Genomic DNA, 17,764 nt, shown 5'->3' with positions numbered 1-17,764 from the left:
AGGGCACCAACCAAAAACTACTGCGTAGAATTAATTGGAATTTTTCACACACAAGCCTTGCTATATGAGCTCTCAAAGCATATAAAAATTATACGGCTTAAATGTGAAGTTGGGTGCAAAAGAATACAATTAAATCCTCTGTCGGGAAAAAAGAAATGACTTTCCGAACAAGGGTTCAATACAGCAAGAAATTTGTTGTAGTGGATCTGCTTCTCATAAAACCATGTTGTTCCTCAATAATATGATTCGATAGTATATCAGTTGATTTGCGGGAAACAATAAAATCATGATCTTAGCTTTAGCAAAATAAGCGGAATATAATTTTTTATACAGCAAATTTCTTCATTTACTGTAAAACAAAATTTATTTGCCTAAATTTGCCTACAGAATTTCTACTTGTCTGAGTTCAAGTACTTGCATAGGTACACCACGACTTTCTAAACAAATACTTCTTATACTTATTCATCATCTATTCATACGTTTCTGACGGAAACAAATTGAAAATTCTCATTTATTTCTTAAAATATGTCTGTGCCTAAAATAAAATTTTTTAGTAGTATGTTTATCTCTACATCCCTAAGTAACGAGACGCTATCTTCAAAGAATAGAAATTTATCAGAAAATCAGTCGCAATTTGAAGTGACCAAAACCGAATTGCAGAATAGACTTGCTCTAAAGTATGCTCTAAATCTAAAGGACAAAGGAGATCGAGTTCACTACAAGTGAAATTCATTGTACCACTTTAACTACCTTTCAGACGTAAAGTGTGGCTAAACCGAATTTAGTAAAAAGTTAATAATTCTTTATAAAAAATAAAATATTTTCGTCAAATTTTCAACAGTTTTGGACGGAATTATAGGAGATGCTTTACGATCTACTTGTGGTCAATAGGCAGTGAAGATGTACGAATGAATTATTACAACGTAACCATTTATTGTTTGTACAGTGTTTATTGAAGTGTGACTCATATTTAAATTCATCTTGAAAACAATTACAGGCATTTGTATTTATTACGTAAATGTATGCTGCATTATTATTAAAGGTAAAGGAAGAGTTCATACAATCGTTTCTCTTTCTCTGTCTGGTGTGCGTGATTTTATCAAACGTCTGATGCCACTAGCGAATGGTGATGTGATGATTTACTTACTCAAAAGTTACGGATGTTTCAGAAGCGTGACGAGTAAGGAAAAAACGAGTTTGGAAGCTCCCGGGATGGACAAGGACGTACAGAGGTATAAAAAAGTCGATTGAACTTTGTGTAAATCATTACACGCCGAATCTACCAAAGCTAGTGAACATACAATTTTTAAAATGAACATCTTGGTAAGCATTGCTTTTATTTAAATCGTACGTAAACAATTCATAAGTTCATCGAAACGAAATTCGCTTAATCAATATATTTGAGATACTAATTACGAACCATTTTCGATAACTATATCATCATACTTACATGCAAGAAAGTTTTCTGTTTTTGTACGTATCTTTTTGTAACCAAGTTGGTGTTAGAAATAATAGCATTGTATGAAATCAGTTATAAACATTCCGTAATAATGCAAAAATTAATACACGTAATTTGCTCTAAAAGTTAGTAAATTCTCCATAAATGTGTTTCTTCAAAATTATAAAGCATTTTAGAAAATACTACAAATCGTGCTACATTTTAGGATCCTAAAATGTAGCATCGTGCTACAGATGGCGTTTACTGCGCCATTTGTAGTATTTTCTAAAACGCACTGTTAAGACAGCAGGTAAAAGTTGGTCTGTGTTCTGTCGGAGCTGTTTGCGACGCGCTGATGAGATCCAAAAAGATCGAAATTGCGATCCGCGTCTGGCAGTTTCGACAGAACACAGACAACTTCGAATTATTTTATTATAAAGCATGTTCATCGTAAGTACAATAATAAGTAAATGTATAATACGCATGGCGTGACAAAGTGACATCTTTATTATTATTATGACTATTATTACTTATTCATATATTCATTATGTAACCATCGTTAATATCCTGTAATGCTTTTTATCTTCAATTGTAAATTAAGTACTTACATAATTATTTGACATAAAACGACTAAAGTATGAATACATATTAGTTACTTCGAAAAATATATAAAGCGATTTTCGCAGGCTTTTCTGGCCTTATTGATAGCTTCAGCATCCTCCAGTGCTATTAAAAATGCAAGAATCGAAGGTCCACCATCCCAAGATGTTGTGATCCAAGGGCCCAGCGCTAAAGCTTCAATAAATGGGCCTGACGGTAGTCATATAGATTACGACGCACCAGGGGGCAAAATCGTGGCTAAACCACAACATGGTGGAATAATCACTGCTTCTGATGACGGTAGTGCGTCAGTGGTTGGTCCAGGATCTCCTGAAGTTTCAGCTTACGGTGGCAGTTCTGGAGCTGATTGTCAGCCAGATGGATCATATTCTGCTAGTGCACCGGCTGCTTCCTATTCTTATCCTAAACCAAATTCCGCTGGTCCTTCGTTTGGACCGGGTTCGTCATACTTACAACCTAGCGGTGCATCGTCTGGACCTGTTCCATCATATTCTCATCCCTCTGCTGGATCATCTGGACCGGTCCCGTCATATTCTAATCCTTCTGCCGGATCATCTGGACCGGTCCCGTCATATTCTAATCCTTCTGCCGGATCATCTGGACCGGTCCCGTCATATTCTAATCCTTCTGCTGGGTCATCAGGGCCAGTCCCGTCGTACTCCAGTCCTTCCTCTGGATCTTCTGGGCCAATTCCCTCATACTCCCATCCTATTGGATCATCATCTGGTTCAGGCGCGTCATACTCGCATCCATCCGGATCTTATTCTCAGTCAGCATCTCCATCCGGGGCATATTCCTCTCCGTCGTCAAGTTATCCACATTCTGGATCTCCGGGTTCATTTCCTTCTGCATCCGCTCCAGGACCTAACGCAGTACCGGGTGATGTAAAAATTTCCGGTCCTTCGGGTATTATTGAAACCCATGGGCAGTCTTCGGTTGTTGCTCACATTCCTGCGCCGGCAGGATACGGTGCAGGAGTTGGTGCTTCAAACGCTTATGGTTCAAACGCTGTCGACGGCAATGAATCTGGTGAATACGTACCAGATAATAATGAGGGACGGTACGACGATGGTTCATACAGATCTGAACATGAAGGAGGTGAAAAAACCTGCGATTGTCACTAATGTGCGGATTACTTTCTTAATATTGAGTCTTCAGATAAACTTCAATTTGTGTGTTAATACGAAATAAACTCATTTTGTTGTTGTTAATTTGTGTTGATGCTCTTAATGATCCAAACTATGCTAGTCCTTTCAATTAAAATACGTTTTGATGATCCTTTTTGTTATAACTACGCAATGAAAGTGGAAAAGGCAAACTTAGTTGATTATAGTCTTCACAGTTTTTTTAATACAATCCTGATTGAATAAAAAAGGTTAATTTGTATAATAATTTCCCGTTTATTTTTGTTTCTTTTGTCATTCAGCATAAGCGCTGTTGTGGATAAATTTGATTCCGTTAGATACATATTTTTTAATGTGCATAGAAATACAGTTATTGCGTCACTACATATTTACTTAAAAATCCTGTACAAACAAAAATACCTAGGTACTTACCAAATTAATCGTAAAAGAAAAATGTAAATAAGTTTTTTGTTAATGAACAATTTGTGAATTAACATACGATAATTTATTTTAAACGCAACTTAGCGGATATTACGTGTAATAACAATTTTTTTAATTTGCCTGCATTTATATTAATTTTTAATAGCAAAAAATATTAAATGATTAATTTATTGTTAGTAATGCATTTCCGCTAGCGATCTTCTTATAATTGCTTTAGAATATTACATGTAGTTTTACAGTTTATTATGTTTTAAATACATAAGATATTAAATCTGAAATATTATCGATAAATGCATATTAGAACCAATAACTGTCTCCTAAACACAAGTATGCACTTAAATTATTTTCCTATAATTTGAATTCTTGTGAAGTAACAGTTTTCCTTTAATTTTTAATCTAAATTCCCACACTTGGAAGTTGCATCCTTATCTTCTGCAGACCTCATCGTAGGCTCACTTCCACTTTATGTGTACGAAACGTTTCCAATACTCGGCACCTTAATTTCTGTTGAATTGTCGTTTCTATGGATTTTCAGCAAGTGCCTGTAAATCTTGCTCCAGAAATGATTTACTGCATTCATATATACCAAATGATCTCAAAAAATCTCCTTTTTGTATCTGAAGTATGTTCTGCTATTCTTATACTAATGTTGCGGCCTGTATGAAATACATACTCATTTCCACTTCAATTATAAAAAACTATAAAATTGTTTAAATGGATTCCATTTTCCAAGTGATGGTGGTGGGTAAAATGTACCCATTTATTATTACATTCTGAAGATGAGATGATAACAAAAATCTCAAATTGGCTAATAAAGAGAGATATGTACCTGCGTGTCTATGTATTTTATTACATTGCAAATGCACAGTATCCAGTTACATTGGTAAGAGACAGTGGTGTTTGTTATAAATAATAAATTTTCGACCTTCAAATTAGTTTTTAATGTCGTGCAAGTAAGCAGTAAGACTTCTTAATTTGCGGTACTTGTCGTAAACACCTGAACAGAAACCTACGCAGTTTTGCATTTTTTATACAACTACATAGGTACTTCAATGGTACGTTAATATCGATGTTCGCTAATTATCTAAAAATAATTAAACAGTTGTTGAAATGACGCGCTAAAGTTTCTTACTATGGAAGCATCTATACGTTTATAAAAAGAATGGATCATTACTGGTTTATTAACGAAGTTACTGATGTGACCTTTACACATCCTGTTTTATCTTTGTGTTTCGTTTCGTTTTCCTAATAACTCGAAAATAATTATATTATCGGACGTTTAGTTCGTATTGCTTTGTAAAAGTTATTTGCAAGATTTTAATCGTGAAAATAACGTTTCATGTTGACGATTGAAACGGCCCACTATTTATATGCCTTTGCATTACCAGAACTATTAAACACGGTTACACAAAGCCAATCGTAAGTTATTCTTTTTAGCGTCGAATATTTTTGTTATTATATTAATTTTTTTATTGCGGAAATGCCTGCGATAAAAACTTGGTAAATAAATGGTATAAACACAATACTTTTTCCAATACGACAGAAGTTAAATTACAATCCCAGTACATCCATATTATATGAAGGAAACTACGACATATGTATTTGCAACATTTTTTTTAACGTATTATGATCAGTTATGGTGAAAACTATCAAAATCATATTTTACTGTCCTAAAGAAGGATAATTATGAACTTTCCGTGTTTGCTATAAACATTTAAATAAATCAGGTAACAAAAAGTGGTTCAAATATATATCGCGACATTTCAACAAAGTTGTAAAATATAAAGGTGGGCCGGTAATTCAATGTCAGCAAAAGAGGAAGCCAACTGTAACAACCTCATTAAACCACTTTTACTTTTCTTTATGATACCTGCGGAGCCAGTTCCCTTGACCTTTAAAGAAATTGTCGAATTAATCAATCAAAGCAATGCACATACTAATTAAAGCACTTCTTAATATCTCAAAACCAAGAAAAAAAATATATAGCATGTGCATACCACATACCTATCTAATCGAAAAACGTAAATTCTGTCCCGTCTTAACATTCACGCGATCTTACAAATCCTGTTGTAACATTTTAATGTCAGTGTTATAGCAAAAGATTATATAAATTATTATCATTCGTGAATCGGGCAAGAATAACTCTGCCCTTACATATACATCCCCTCCTTAGATACATAATTTTCTAGTATATAATAAGTACACAAAATTCACTCGTCACAGTAAAGACCTGAACGACAACGTTAGGTCTAAGATATAAGAATCCAAAAAAATAGTTAATAAAACCTAATACTACCCTTGATTTTGTTCCAAATACATATGTGTCACCGAAAATGTATGAAATCTAGGAATTGTATACAATTTATTTCACACATTTCCGGGCGAATTTAGGAATTATATACATTTCCTAGGAATTGTATACAATGACGAATTTCATGCATTTCTTTGGAAAGACCAAGAGTTTCAACTTTTAATACCATGCTTGGCCTAGATGTAAACTACAACCTTATATAGTTTACTTAATCAAAACATATTGCACTGCAGTATGAATTGCGTCCACAGAAATATTTTGAGGTGAAAACTGACATCGTAGTCTTCCATATTCAACGACTACATTTTTGAAGCATTTAATATAGGTATCTGTAACTTTGTCATTCAATAAGAAAAATTTAGTAAAAACATTTGGGACAGATTTTAAATGTATCATCCACGTAAACATCAGTCGCACGAACAAGTATTTCTTCTCCCTGAAGTATCGGTATATTTTGGACAGAATTAACGTAGGGCAATACAAATACCCTGGACGGAATTTCCCTCTGATCTAGTGTATTTAGGATAAAATTTACATGAACCCTATCTAATACAGATAAATAATATGGATGTGTAAAAATTCTCTATAAGTAACTGTAAATTTGATAGTTGTTTTTTAAAATACACTGAATAGTAATTTATTACTGTTAATTCCGAAGTTGCAGTTTGTAATGTTCACAATTTAGACACGCATCTAAAACTTAACGTAGATAAAAAACTTAAAGTAAGCTAGAGAATGCAGGAGGATATGTACTTGTATAGGTACTATAAAAATCATTATGACATCAATTCAGCAGATCAGATTTATTAGCTGATTTGGTATTCTATTGTATGGTACTTCGGCATTGACGGGTTTGCTTATAGTATTTCTCAGAATAAACAATAAAAAATGTAGTACAAAATATACTCTTTTATGGACAGATTACAAAATAGAAAGGATGTAAAGATATGTCAATTCCAGTGTAGGGGAAAGGGATCACATATAAGTGATGATGAGCAAAGCAAGACGAAAACCAAAACAGTCTCAGTCTTGGTATTGGTTTTGGTCTTGGTCTTACGTGTTATGTCTTGCTCATTTAATCTGATACATTTTTTTTTTTAATCCTTTTAGGCATAAACTTTTCTTTTTTTTTATGAAAACTCTAAAACGTATCCTTCCACCAACACATAAATAACCCTTTCTCCAATGCATAGATTGATCTTTAAATTATCCAAGGTACTCGAAAGAAGTGAAAATATCAAAAAAAAATTAGTTTGTAGGGAAAGAGCGAATATAAGGGTAGGAGACGAAAAACTCGAAGAAGTGGCTGATTTTAGATATCTAGGAAGTCAGATAAGTCAGGACGGAAGGAGTAGAAAGGATATAAGGGGAGGATAGCGCAGGGTCGTGTCGCCTTTAATAAAAAGAAGTCACTTTTATGCTCGCGAACGGTTAATTTAGAATTTCGAAAAAGGTTGTTAAAGGTGTATGTTCGGAGCGCGGCGTTGTACGGGTGCGAAACATGGACAGTGAGCGCGGCGGAAAAGAAAAAGAGTGATGAGGATAACGTGGACAGAAAAGGTTAGAAATGAANAGACAAAAATTTAGAAGAAGTGGCTGATTTTAGATATCTAGGAAGTCAGATAAGTCAGGACGGAAGGAGTAGGGATATAAAGGAGAGGATAGCGCAGGGTCGTGTCGCCTTTAATAAAAAGAAGTCACTTTTATGCTCGCGAACGGTTAATTTAGAAATTCGAAAAAGATTGTTAAAGGTGTTCGGAGCGCGGCGTTGTACGGGTGCGAAATATGGACAGTGGGCGCAGCGGAAAAGAAAAAGTTAGAAGCCTTCGAAATTTGGTGTTATAGGCGAATGATGAGGATAACGTGGACAGAAAAGGTTAGAAATAAGGAGGTATTAAAAAGAACAGGAGAACAGAGGACTAGTCAGAGACATATTAGAGGCAGAAACAGGAGAGGTAGAGGTAGACCTCGGTTAGATTACTGTTCGCAAATAGTTAAGAATGTGGGTTGTTTTAGTTTTAGGGAAATGCGAAGTTTAGCTCAGGATAGGAGCGTGGAGGTACGTATCCAGCCAGTCTTAAGACTGACGACTTTATGAGGATGATTATATTTCAATCATGTGTTATCCAGAAATTTTGTAGATCTTGATTGTTACAGATCCCTTTTCTTCAAGCGGTGCTGAAGTTTTTTTTTATTTAGTGTTAAAATCCAGTAGAGCAAGTTGAAAATTTCAAATACAAAAAATATTGTTTCAAAAAAAAAAATTAAAAATTGCTTCAATTACTCATAAAAATTTACCTGAGGTAATAATTTTTCGTTTAATCTCGCAAGACCAAGAACAATTTTGTTCATACTAATTATGAAACAAGATATGTGTACCGTAATGGCGGTAAGTGTTCAGACCTCTGGGTAATAATTGAATACTGTAGTTGTTTATGACATACGTGGACGTATGGAACTAATACTGTAAAATGTGCAAGTTGCCGTACAAAGCAAGTATAACGTTTGTTATTACGGTGTTGTAAAGGAAAAATGAAAATTGTCTTTAAATAAACCTGTTAAACGGTTCCAAAGCTCAACAAACATAGTTTTGGTTACTTCTTGAAATCTAGGGTTCCCCGAGCGGCCAGACCTTTACAGTGATTCCCAAATGGTGTGACACGGGAGGATCCCAGCAGTTCCAAAAGTGTAAACAGTAAGGTGCCAAGGATCGTAAAAATGAAATTATTGTCAATTTACTTTTTTATTGTTTGGGGTTTCGTCAGGAAAAGGTGGATAAATTGGGGTTCCATAGCCAAATTAAATTGGGAAGTTAGATCACAGCTTAACATTCGAGAAAATGCCGGCTTGATTTTTCGCTGGTACAAGCTTCCAAGTCTGCTTACCATGGTCCATGTTTTTCCGTTGTTTCAATAAATCGTGCAAGCCAAGACTGTTCAGCCCTATGCCCGTAGGCAAACATTAAATGTCCCGTGCAAGCAAGTTTAAAAAAATTCTGTCAAGTTGAAAAAGTGTGTATGATGATAAGACTGTAAAGATTCATTAACAATTTCTCCATCAGAAAAAAAATCTTCTTTTTCGCCAAAAGAAAAGAATTTTTGTACGATGTTTTGGCCATAGATTCAAGCTCTTCGTGTCATTTAACGACTTTGAGAGTAAAAAACAAAATGTACAACTTTTTGTAGATCTCTTCATAATAAGTTTGTCTGAAGTAATTACTTATCCTGCCAACATTCAGATTGATCTCACTGAACTGCAAAGTCATTAAAAAACGTATTTACCGAAAAAGAATCTTGGAAACCACAAAATTCTTCAGGAGATTTTAAAATTTCTTGTAATTGGTACCAATAGAAAATTTTCCTGACAGTAGACCTGGCCATACAATTATTAAGTAGTTTTCTATCAACATATGTTTTTGAATAGGTTTTTTCAAATCTTAATTTGAATCTTGAACATATTTGTGGTATATTATTACTATCGACATAAGAAAATTATTACATCGGAATCAATGTCAGGAATCATATTGATTGTATCAATTACCTACCTTAGTTTTTATTTAGATCTTTATTAAAAAACCACAGTTATATTTCATAACATACATAAGTTTTAAAACCAACCAAAACGGTGGCTCGCCAAGAAAATATGTTACACGTCCGTATATAAACAAATGCTGGGTAGATTCTTTATCTACTGTTTTATTTGCAGTACAATACAGGATTTTTCGAACAGTATGCTAAATATAAATATTTAGTCGCTGTCGAGAGTTTGAGATATAATCTACGTTCACGTTGTCAACGCAGCAGTACCACTGAAGATGTCAGCCGCAGTAGCTGACGAAACGTCTGGACGGAACAGTTCACTTAAACCACGGCCCTATAGCCCGAATCTTCATTCTACTGTGGTTTCCGGCCGTGAAAGCCTTTGTTCTTATATACATATTTTGTCAATAAAAATCAGACAAAAAGTGGTGACGGTGTTGAACGAAAAAGGTGAACCGTCGGTTGGAGATTACGTACCAAATATAGAACGTTTTACCTCTTTTTGACAGCTTTTAATGGAAGAAATATTAATATTATCATTGGGAAAATAGTGCAAAGGGGTTATTGTAACTATAATTTAAATAAAAGGGTTTGTAATGTCGCGTTCCCAAAATTGATCGGCTATTTTTTCTTCTTTTTGCTTAGTTGAGAGAGCTCGTTTTTAGGACGGTGATCTAATTTATTAATCTTAGCACCAACAACAACCCTCCTCCCTCTCAATTCAGACTTTCCGAAGTAAGAATGTCATATCTCAAATATGATATCATATTTATGTTTTTCCCAAAAGAACTGGGTCTTTTAAATAGCCGAGTTTTTGATAAACACAAACACATGATATAATTCACCATTAAAATAAATTCGTCAATGCAATACCTACATACATCACCCACAAATATTGCTGTTTAGTGTTTATCAGTTAAAGTAATCCAAAAAATTTTTAGTTGTACGTATCAAGTACACTAGTTAACATCTTTTAAATAAGGGTAAGTCTTTAAAAGATTTTTATTGCAGTGTTAGCTAATGTCATTAATTATAAAAATATGTAAATGTAGGCAATTTAAATCCCTTGTCAATGCAGATTTTATTCAAATAAAAAAAACAATTGTTATGATTGCAATTGCATAATGCAAAACGACATTGTAATAAAACGCTTCAATAGTAATAGCAATAGTTATTAAAAAGAAGTTTTGTAACATATTTAAAATCGTTAATATCACTTTGCGCTAGCATATTTTTACTAGGTAGAAAGGATATAAGGGGAGGATAGCGCAGGGTCGTGTCGCCTTTAATAAAAAGAAGTCACTTCGATGATGGGTTCCAAAGCTCAACAAACATAGTTTTGGTTACTTCTTGAAATCTAGGGTTTCCCGAGCGGCCAGACCATTACAGTTATTCCCAAATGGTGTGACACGGGAGGATCCCAGCAGTTCCAAAAGTGTAAACAGTAAAGTGCCAAGGATCGTAAAAATGAAATTATTGTCAATTTACTTTTTTATTGTTTGGGGTTTCGTCAGGAAAAGGTGGATAGATTGGGGTTCCATAGCCAAATTAAATTGGGAAGTTAGATCACAGCTTAACATTCGAGAGAATGCCGGCTTGATTTTTCGCTGGTACAAGCTTCCACGTCTGCTTACCATGGTCCATGTTTTTCCGTTGTTTCAATAAATCATGCAAGCCAAGACTGTTCAGCCCTATGCCTGTAGGCAAACATTAGATGTCCCGTGCAAGCAAGTTTAAAAAATTTCCGTCAAGTTGAAAAAGTGTGTATGACTGTAAAGCTACATTAGCAATTTCTCCATCAGAAAAAAAATCTTCTTTTTCGCCAAAAGAAAAGAATTTTTGTACGATGTTTTGGCCATAGATTCAAGCTCTTCGTGTCATTTAACGACTTTGAGAGTAAAAAACAAAATGTACAACTTTTTGTAGATCTCTTCATAATAAGTTTGTCTGAAGTAATTACTTATCCTGCCAACATTCAGATTGATCTCACTGAACTGCAAAGTCATTAAAAAACGTATTTGCCGAAAAAGAATCTTGGAAACCACAAAATTCTTCAGGAGATTTTAAAATTTCTTGTAATTGGTACCAATAGAAAATTTTCCTGACAGTAGACCTGGCCATACAATTATTAAGTAGTTTTCTATCAACATATGTTTTTGAATAGGTTTTTTCAAATCTTAATTTGAATCTTGAACATATTTGTGGTATATTGTTACTATCGACATAAGAAAATTATTACATCGGAATCAATGTCAGGAATCATATTGATTGTATCAATTACCTACCTTAGTTTTTATTTAGATCTTTATTAAAAAACCACAGTTATATTTCATAACATACATAAGTTTTAAAACCAACCAAAACGGTGGCTCGCCAAGAAAATATGTTACACGTCCGTATATAAACAAATGCTGGGTAGATTCTTTATCTACTGTTTTATTTGCAGTACAATACAGGATTTTTCGAACAGTATGCTAAATATAAATATTTAGTCGCTGTCGAGAGTTTGAGATATAATCTACGTTCACGTTGTCAACGCAGCAGTACCACTGAAGATGTCAGCCGCAGTAGCTGACGAAACGTCTGGACGGAACAGTTCACTTAAACCACGGCCCTATAGCCCGAATCTTCATTCTACTGTGGTTTCCGGCCGTGAAAGCCTTTGTTCTTATATACATATTTTGTCAATAAAAATCAGACAAAAAGTGGTGACGGTGTTGAACGAAAAAGGTGAACCGTCGGTTGGAGATTACGTACCAAATATAGAACGTTTTACCTCTTTTTGACAGCTTTTAATGGAAGAAATATTAATATTATCATTGGGAAAATAGTGCAAAGGGGTTATTGTAACTATAATTTAAATAAAAGGGTTTGTAATGTCGCGTTCCCAAAATTGATCGGCTATTTTTTCTTCTTTTTGCTTAGTTGAGAGAGCTCGTTTTTAGGACGGTGATCTAATTTATTAATCTTAGCACCAACAACAACCCTCCTCCCTCTCAATTCAGACTTTCCGAAGTAAGAATGTCATATCTCAAATATGATATCATATTTATGTTTTTCCCAAAAGAACTGGGTCTTTTAAATAGCCGAGTTTTTGATAAACACAAACACATGATATAATTCACCATTAAAATAAATTCGTCAATGCAATACCTACATACATCACCCACAAATATTGCTGTTTAGTGTTTATCAGTTAAAGTAATCCAAAAAATTTTTAGTTGTACGTATCAAGTACACTAGTTAACATCTTTTAAATAAGGGTAAGTCTTTAAAAGATTTTTATTGCAGTGTTAGCTAATGTCATTAATTATAAATATATGTAAATGTAGGCAGTTTAAATCCCTTGTCAATGCAAATTTTATTCAAATAAAAAAAACAATTGTTATGATTGCAATTGCATAATGCAAAACGACATTGAATAAAACGCTTCAATAGTAGTAGCAATAGTTATTAGAAAGAAGTTTTTAACATATTTAAAATCGTTAATATCACTTTGCGCTAGCATATTTTTACTAGTTATAGTTATGACGCAGTGGGACGCAATTCGATTATTAATAAAAACTTTTACTTCTATAAAAAATAAAAGAGATAATTAAACTGTAGAATTTTTTTTGATAATACATAAGAGCGAATATAAAGGTAGGAGGCGAAAAATTAGAAGTGGCCGATTTTAGGTATCTACAGGAAGTCAGATAAGTCAGGACGAAAGGAGTAGTAGGGATATAAAGCATAGGATAGCGCAGGGTCGACTCGCCTTCAATAAAAAGAAGTCACTTCTATGTTGGCGAACGGTTAATTTAGAAATTCGAAAAAGGTTGTTAAAAGTGTATGCTTGGAGCAGGGCGCTGTACGGGTGCGAAACATGGACAGTGGGCGCGGTGGAAAAGAAAAGGTTAGAAGCGTCTAGTTTTAGGGAAATGCGAAANCGCAGGGTCGTGTCGCCTTCAATAAAAAGAAGTCACTTCTATGCTCGCGAACGGTTAATTTAGAAATTCGAAAAAGGTTGTTAAAGGTGTATGTTTGGAGCAGGGCGCTGTACGGGTGCGAAACATGGACAGTGGGCGCGGCGGAATAGAAAAGGTTAGAAACGTCTAGTTTTAGGGAAATGCGAAATTTAGCTCAGGATAGTAAAGAGTGGAGGTGCGTGTCCAACCAGTCTTAGAACTGACGACCTTATGATAATGAACTTTATCTTGTAGTCTTTATAGTCTCATAACAAATTTGACATTCTTTTCGAATTAATAATTTTTTTAACAACATTATGTTTATTATTTTATGTAAGTGTTAAGTTCAGCTATGTTGGAAATATTAGAAACCGTAAAAGTCAAAACCGACAGTGGGTGTATCAATAATCATTCATGCGTTAAAAAAACTTTTAATGGCTGTGTGACGGTTATTTCAGAAAATAATGCTGTTTATAAAACAACCCAGAGTCCTACGTGAAAGATAATTACTGTTATCAAAATGATTATGACGAAATTTGTTTAATCTCAAAAACAACATTAATTCTGTAAAAATGACAAATTTTCTCAGTACTACTTAATACATGAGTGGATAATTCAATTTTTGTCTTCTATATAATCAGAATATATTGTTAAAATGAAATATTGAAGATGAAACACTTCAAAATATTTTATAATCTTCAAACATTAATGTGAAGTTAATTCAGTTCTCGTAGCTTAGTGACCAGAGCATTAGTGCGTAAAGCCAGAGACCCAGGTCCGATTCCCGGTGAGAGTGTAACAATTATTCTCTATTTTGAGCCAATTTGTCGTTGGTGGAAATTGAATTAATTTCAGATTAATGTTTGAAGATTATTCTTGAAAATGATTCTTGCACATGTTATAGTCAATGGTTGATACGTAGAGCTCTTTTGCGGAATGACTTTCTATCATAGGTTTGACCAAAGCCTTTCCGGTAACCTAGTAATAGATTCTAATTTCACTATTGACTGTACAAGTCAATCTCTCCTAGGAATGGACAATTAATCGGTAGAAACAGACAACTGGTTTCAACTTCAAGTATGTCTCTTTTTGTGAGACTTGAAAAAGCACTAGGACCAATGGTTTCGATCTTTGACTATAACAAATAAACCAAGTTTTCAATTTTCAATAGGACAAAATTGGTATCAACACACGGAGAAAACTAAATTTTTATGACAACGCAAAAATTACAATTTTCGATTGTAAATGATTGAATTTACCGTAGAAATAGTAGAATTTATTAGATAACTTGTAATAATCTCAATTTTGACATGTTTTTTTAAAAATTAAAGTTTTTAAAAGTTTCTTAATTATTATAATTAAATTTGTAATGTCAACCAAAATACCTAGTAAATTTATTTCAGCTGGAACTTAATTTTTACGAATTCTGGTCCATATTGTAATTTTTATTATTTTCGCTTACAAAGCAACGGTATAGTGGGATAAACTGTTAATATCGCTTCAATATTTAAGTAAACTTTCCTTTTCCATTTTCTCCGTGCAATATTCATCTTCAGTTCATTTTACTACTAGTAAATGATAAATCAATTGACAATCAGAATATTTATATGTAAATTTTGCGTTTATATCAAATATTTCTTTTATGACTGGCGTATTGATTTCTCAAAGACAGAAGTTTTAAACCACGTCTGTTACAGACTTGACGTTTCACTAATAATTTGTTATCTTCTTATCGAATGTAAAACAAATTCAATAATCGATGCACTAGAGAACCTGAGAACCTTGTTCTTCAACTTATTAGTATGTAGCCGCGAAACCTGAAAATATTCTTCATGTTTTCAGATGTGGTTTGGAACCATACTGAAAGCAATAGCCTGCTGGTTTCTTCTTAGTGATTGCAGTGTGTTGACTTTTCCTGCCGATGGCAGTGTTTTAAAAAACAATGCCGATTATCCTGTTGCATATTCCCCACGTCATGGTTATGCATCCAAATTTTCAGGACCAGGAGGATTCATAAAAATAAGAAGAATAAATGAAGTGGAAGGTGGAGACAATAGCCCCTTAGTTAGAGGGATGTTTGAAGAAGAATACGAGGATGGCGGAAAAACCAAAAAAAGTAAAGTCTTTTACAAATCTGAATCTGGGTACTCTTCTAGCTCTTTCGACACTGGAACGAATGGGTTTAATGAACGTTTCCCTGATTTTAATACCGACGAAGATAGTTTTTTTACCGACGATATTGATAATAGCAAAAAGAGTTCAAGGCCAGATGATCCATTCAATATGGACTTCTTTAAAGTACCTAATAACGATTTTATACCATCAAACGTTATGATGCCCTACGCGCGACCCTCTCTTCGACCAAACTACCAACAACCCTCTGTTCGACCAGCCTACCAACAACCCTCTCTTCGACCAACTTACCAACAGCAATATATTTACCCCAATTACGGGTAATTATGCACGTGATAACTACATTTAAGAATAAATAAATTTGATATATTTATCATTTTATATCTTTTTTTCCTGAACATGAATGTTTCTCGTGTAGACATTTATCAAAAACGGTAATTATTTTTGCTGAAAAAGAAACCGAAGACATGCAGAGATTAAAAAATAGAAACCTTAAATGTCGTAACTTCCATTCAGCCTTGNTGCGTTTGTATCAAATATTTCTTTTATGACTGGCGTATTGATTGCTCAAAGACAGAAGTTTTAAACCACGTCTGTTACAGATTTGACGTTTCAGTAATAATTTGTTATCTTCTTATCGAATGTAAAACAAATTCAATAATCGATGCACTAGAGAACCTGAGAACCTTGTTCTTCAACTTATTAGTATGTAGCCGCGAAACCTGAAAATTTTCTTCATGTTTTCAGATGTGGTTTGGAACCATACTGAAAGCAATAGCCTGCTGGTTTCTTCTTAGTGATTGCAGTGTGTTGACTTTTCCTGCCGATGGCAGTGTTTTAAAAAACAATGCCGATTATCCTGTTGCATATTCCCCACGTCATGGTTATGCATCCAAATTTTCAGGACCAGGAGGATTCATAAAAATAAGAAGAATAAATGAAGTGGAAGGTGGAGACAATAGCCCCTTAGTTAGAGGGATGTTTGAAGAAGAATACGAGGATGGCGGAAAAACCAAAAAAAGTAAAGTCTTTTACAAATCTGAATCTGGGTACTCTTCTAGCTCTTTCGACACTGGAACGAATGGGTTTAATGAACGTTTCCCTGATTTTAATACCGACGAAGATAGTTTTTTTACCGACGATACTGATAATAGCAAAAAGAGTTCAAGGCCAGATGATCCATTCAATATGGACTTCTTTAAAGTACCTAATAACGATTTTATACCATCAAACGTTATGATGCCCTACGCGCGACCCTCTCTTCGACCAAACTACCAACAACCCTCTGTTCGACCAGCCTACCAACAACCCTCTCTTCGACCAACTTACCAACAGCAATATCTTCGACCAACTTACCAACAGCAATATATTTACCCCAATTACGGGTAATTATGCACGTGATAACTACATTTAAGAATAAATAAATTTGATACATTTATCATTTTATATCTTTTTTTCCTGAACATGAATGTTTCTCGTGTAGACATTTATCAAAAACGGTAATTATTTTTGCTGAAAAAGAAACCGAAGACATGCAGAGATTAAAAAATAGAAACCTTAAATGTCGTAACTTCCATTCAGCCTTGTAAAAATTCCTGCTACATTTACTCCAGTTTTGGGTAGGTGTGCACGTGATTGCTACATTTAAGAATAGTTGTAAGCTGCAATAAACTTAATATATTTTTCTTTTTATATTTTTGTTTTTTCCTGTACCTGAATATTTCACGTTTAGACTTAAATTTATTAAAAACGATAATTATCTTTCTTAAATAAAAAATGCAGAGAATCATTGGCATTTGTGAAGTTTTTTGATAATACAAGGAAAGTAGAACTAAAGACTTTTAAATGTTTCAATTATCATAATTATTATTAATTAATTAACAAAAACATTTTTTTTGATGGGATTGACTGGCGCGAAAATACAGAGAATAAAAAGGCTTTTAATAACTTTATTTAATGACACAACATGGCAGATGAGAACAGTAAAAGCGAGGGTATCGTACTGACTGTAAAATGTTTTTTTTTTTGTTTAGATTATGCTCGAGGAGGGGAAATCTTCAAAAGACACCCCCTGAAGGGAGGTAGTGTAAAATTCGAACTTTATAGACTATATAATACAAAATGGTAGGGGAGACCGGGGATGGTTGACTATAGGGGTAGGTAGACTAACTACCGAAAAATCGTCGACAGTGTATGAACTATGTCATCTG

General features: G+C 34.0%; 2 protein-coding genes across 4 annotated transcripts; both read left to right on the top strand.

The window, feature by feature from the left end:
• The first annotated feature begins 1,216 nt into the window (after positions 1-1,216).
• On the top strand, positions 1,217-3,335 carry LOC108733272 (collagen alpha-1(I) chain-like). The gene is made up of 2 exons (XM_018464366.1): positions 1,217-1,323; positions 2,125-3,335. The coding sequence occupies exons 1-2, from the start codon at positions 1,312-1,314 to the stop codon at positions 3,181-3,183; spliced, it is 1,071 nt and encodes a 356-aa protein (XP_018319868.1). The 5' UTR covers positions 1,217-1,311; the 3' UTR covers positions 3,184-3,335.
• A 7,089-nt stretch (positions 3,336-10,424) lies between these two features.
• On the top strand, positions 10,425-16,075 carry LOC108733243. Of its 3 annotated transcripts, none has more exons than XM_025980256.1 (2): positions 10,425-10,457; positions 15,264-16,075. In XM_025980256.1, the coding sequence occupies exon 2, from the start codon at positions 15,264-15,266 to the stop codon at positions 15,876-15,878; it is 615 nt and encodes a 204-aa protein (XP_025836041.1). In that variant the 5' UTR covers positions 10,425-10,457; the 3' UTR covers positions 15,879-16,075. The 3 variants fall into 3 exon arrangements, with proteins under 3 accessions (XP_025836041.1, XP_018319834.1, XP_018319835.1); XM_018464332.1 differs by lacking the exon at positions 10,425-10,457 and adding an exon at positions 12,665-12,737; XM_018464333.2 differs by lacking the exon at positions 10,425-10,457 and adding an exon at positions 14,029-14,208.
• The last annotated feature ends 1,689 nt before the right edge of the window (positions 16,076-17,764 follow it).

This window comes from Agrilus planipennis, unplaced genomic scaffold (assembly GCF_000699045.2).
Source record: "Agrilus planipennis isolate EAB-ADULT unplaced genomic scaffold, Apla_2.0 scaffold76, whole genome shotgun sequence".
Lineage (NCBI taxonomy): Eukaryota > Metazoa > Arthropoda > Insecta > Coleoptera > Buprestidae > Agrilus > Agrilus planipennis.
Note: the sequence above shows the minus strand (reverse complement) of the source record. Positions and strands in the feature narration are given on the sequence as shown.

What these genes read in the sequence shown, in the direction of transcription:
- LOC108733243 (XM_025980256.1), top strand. Translation starts at nt 15,264, where the DNA reads ATGTGGTTTGGAACCATACTGAAAGCAATAGCCTGCTGGTTTCTTCTT.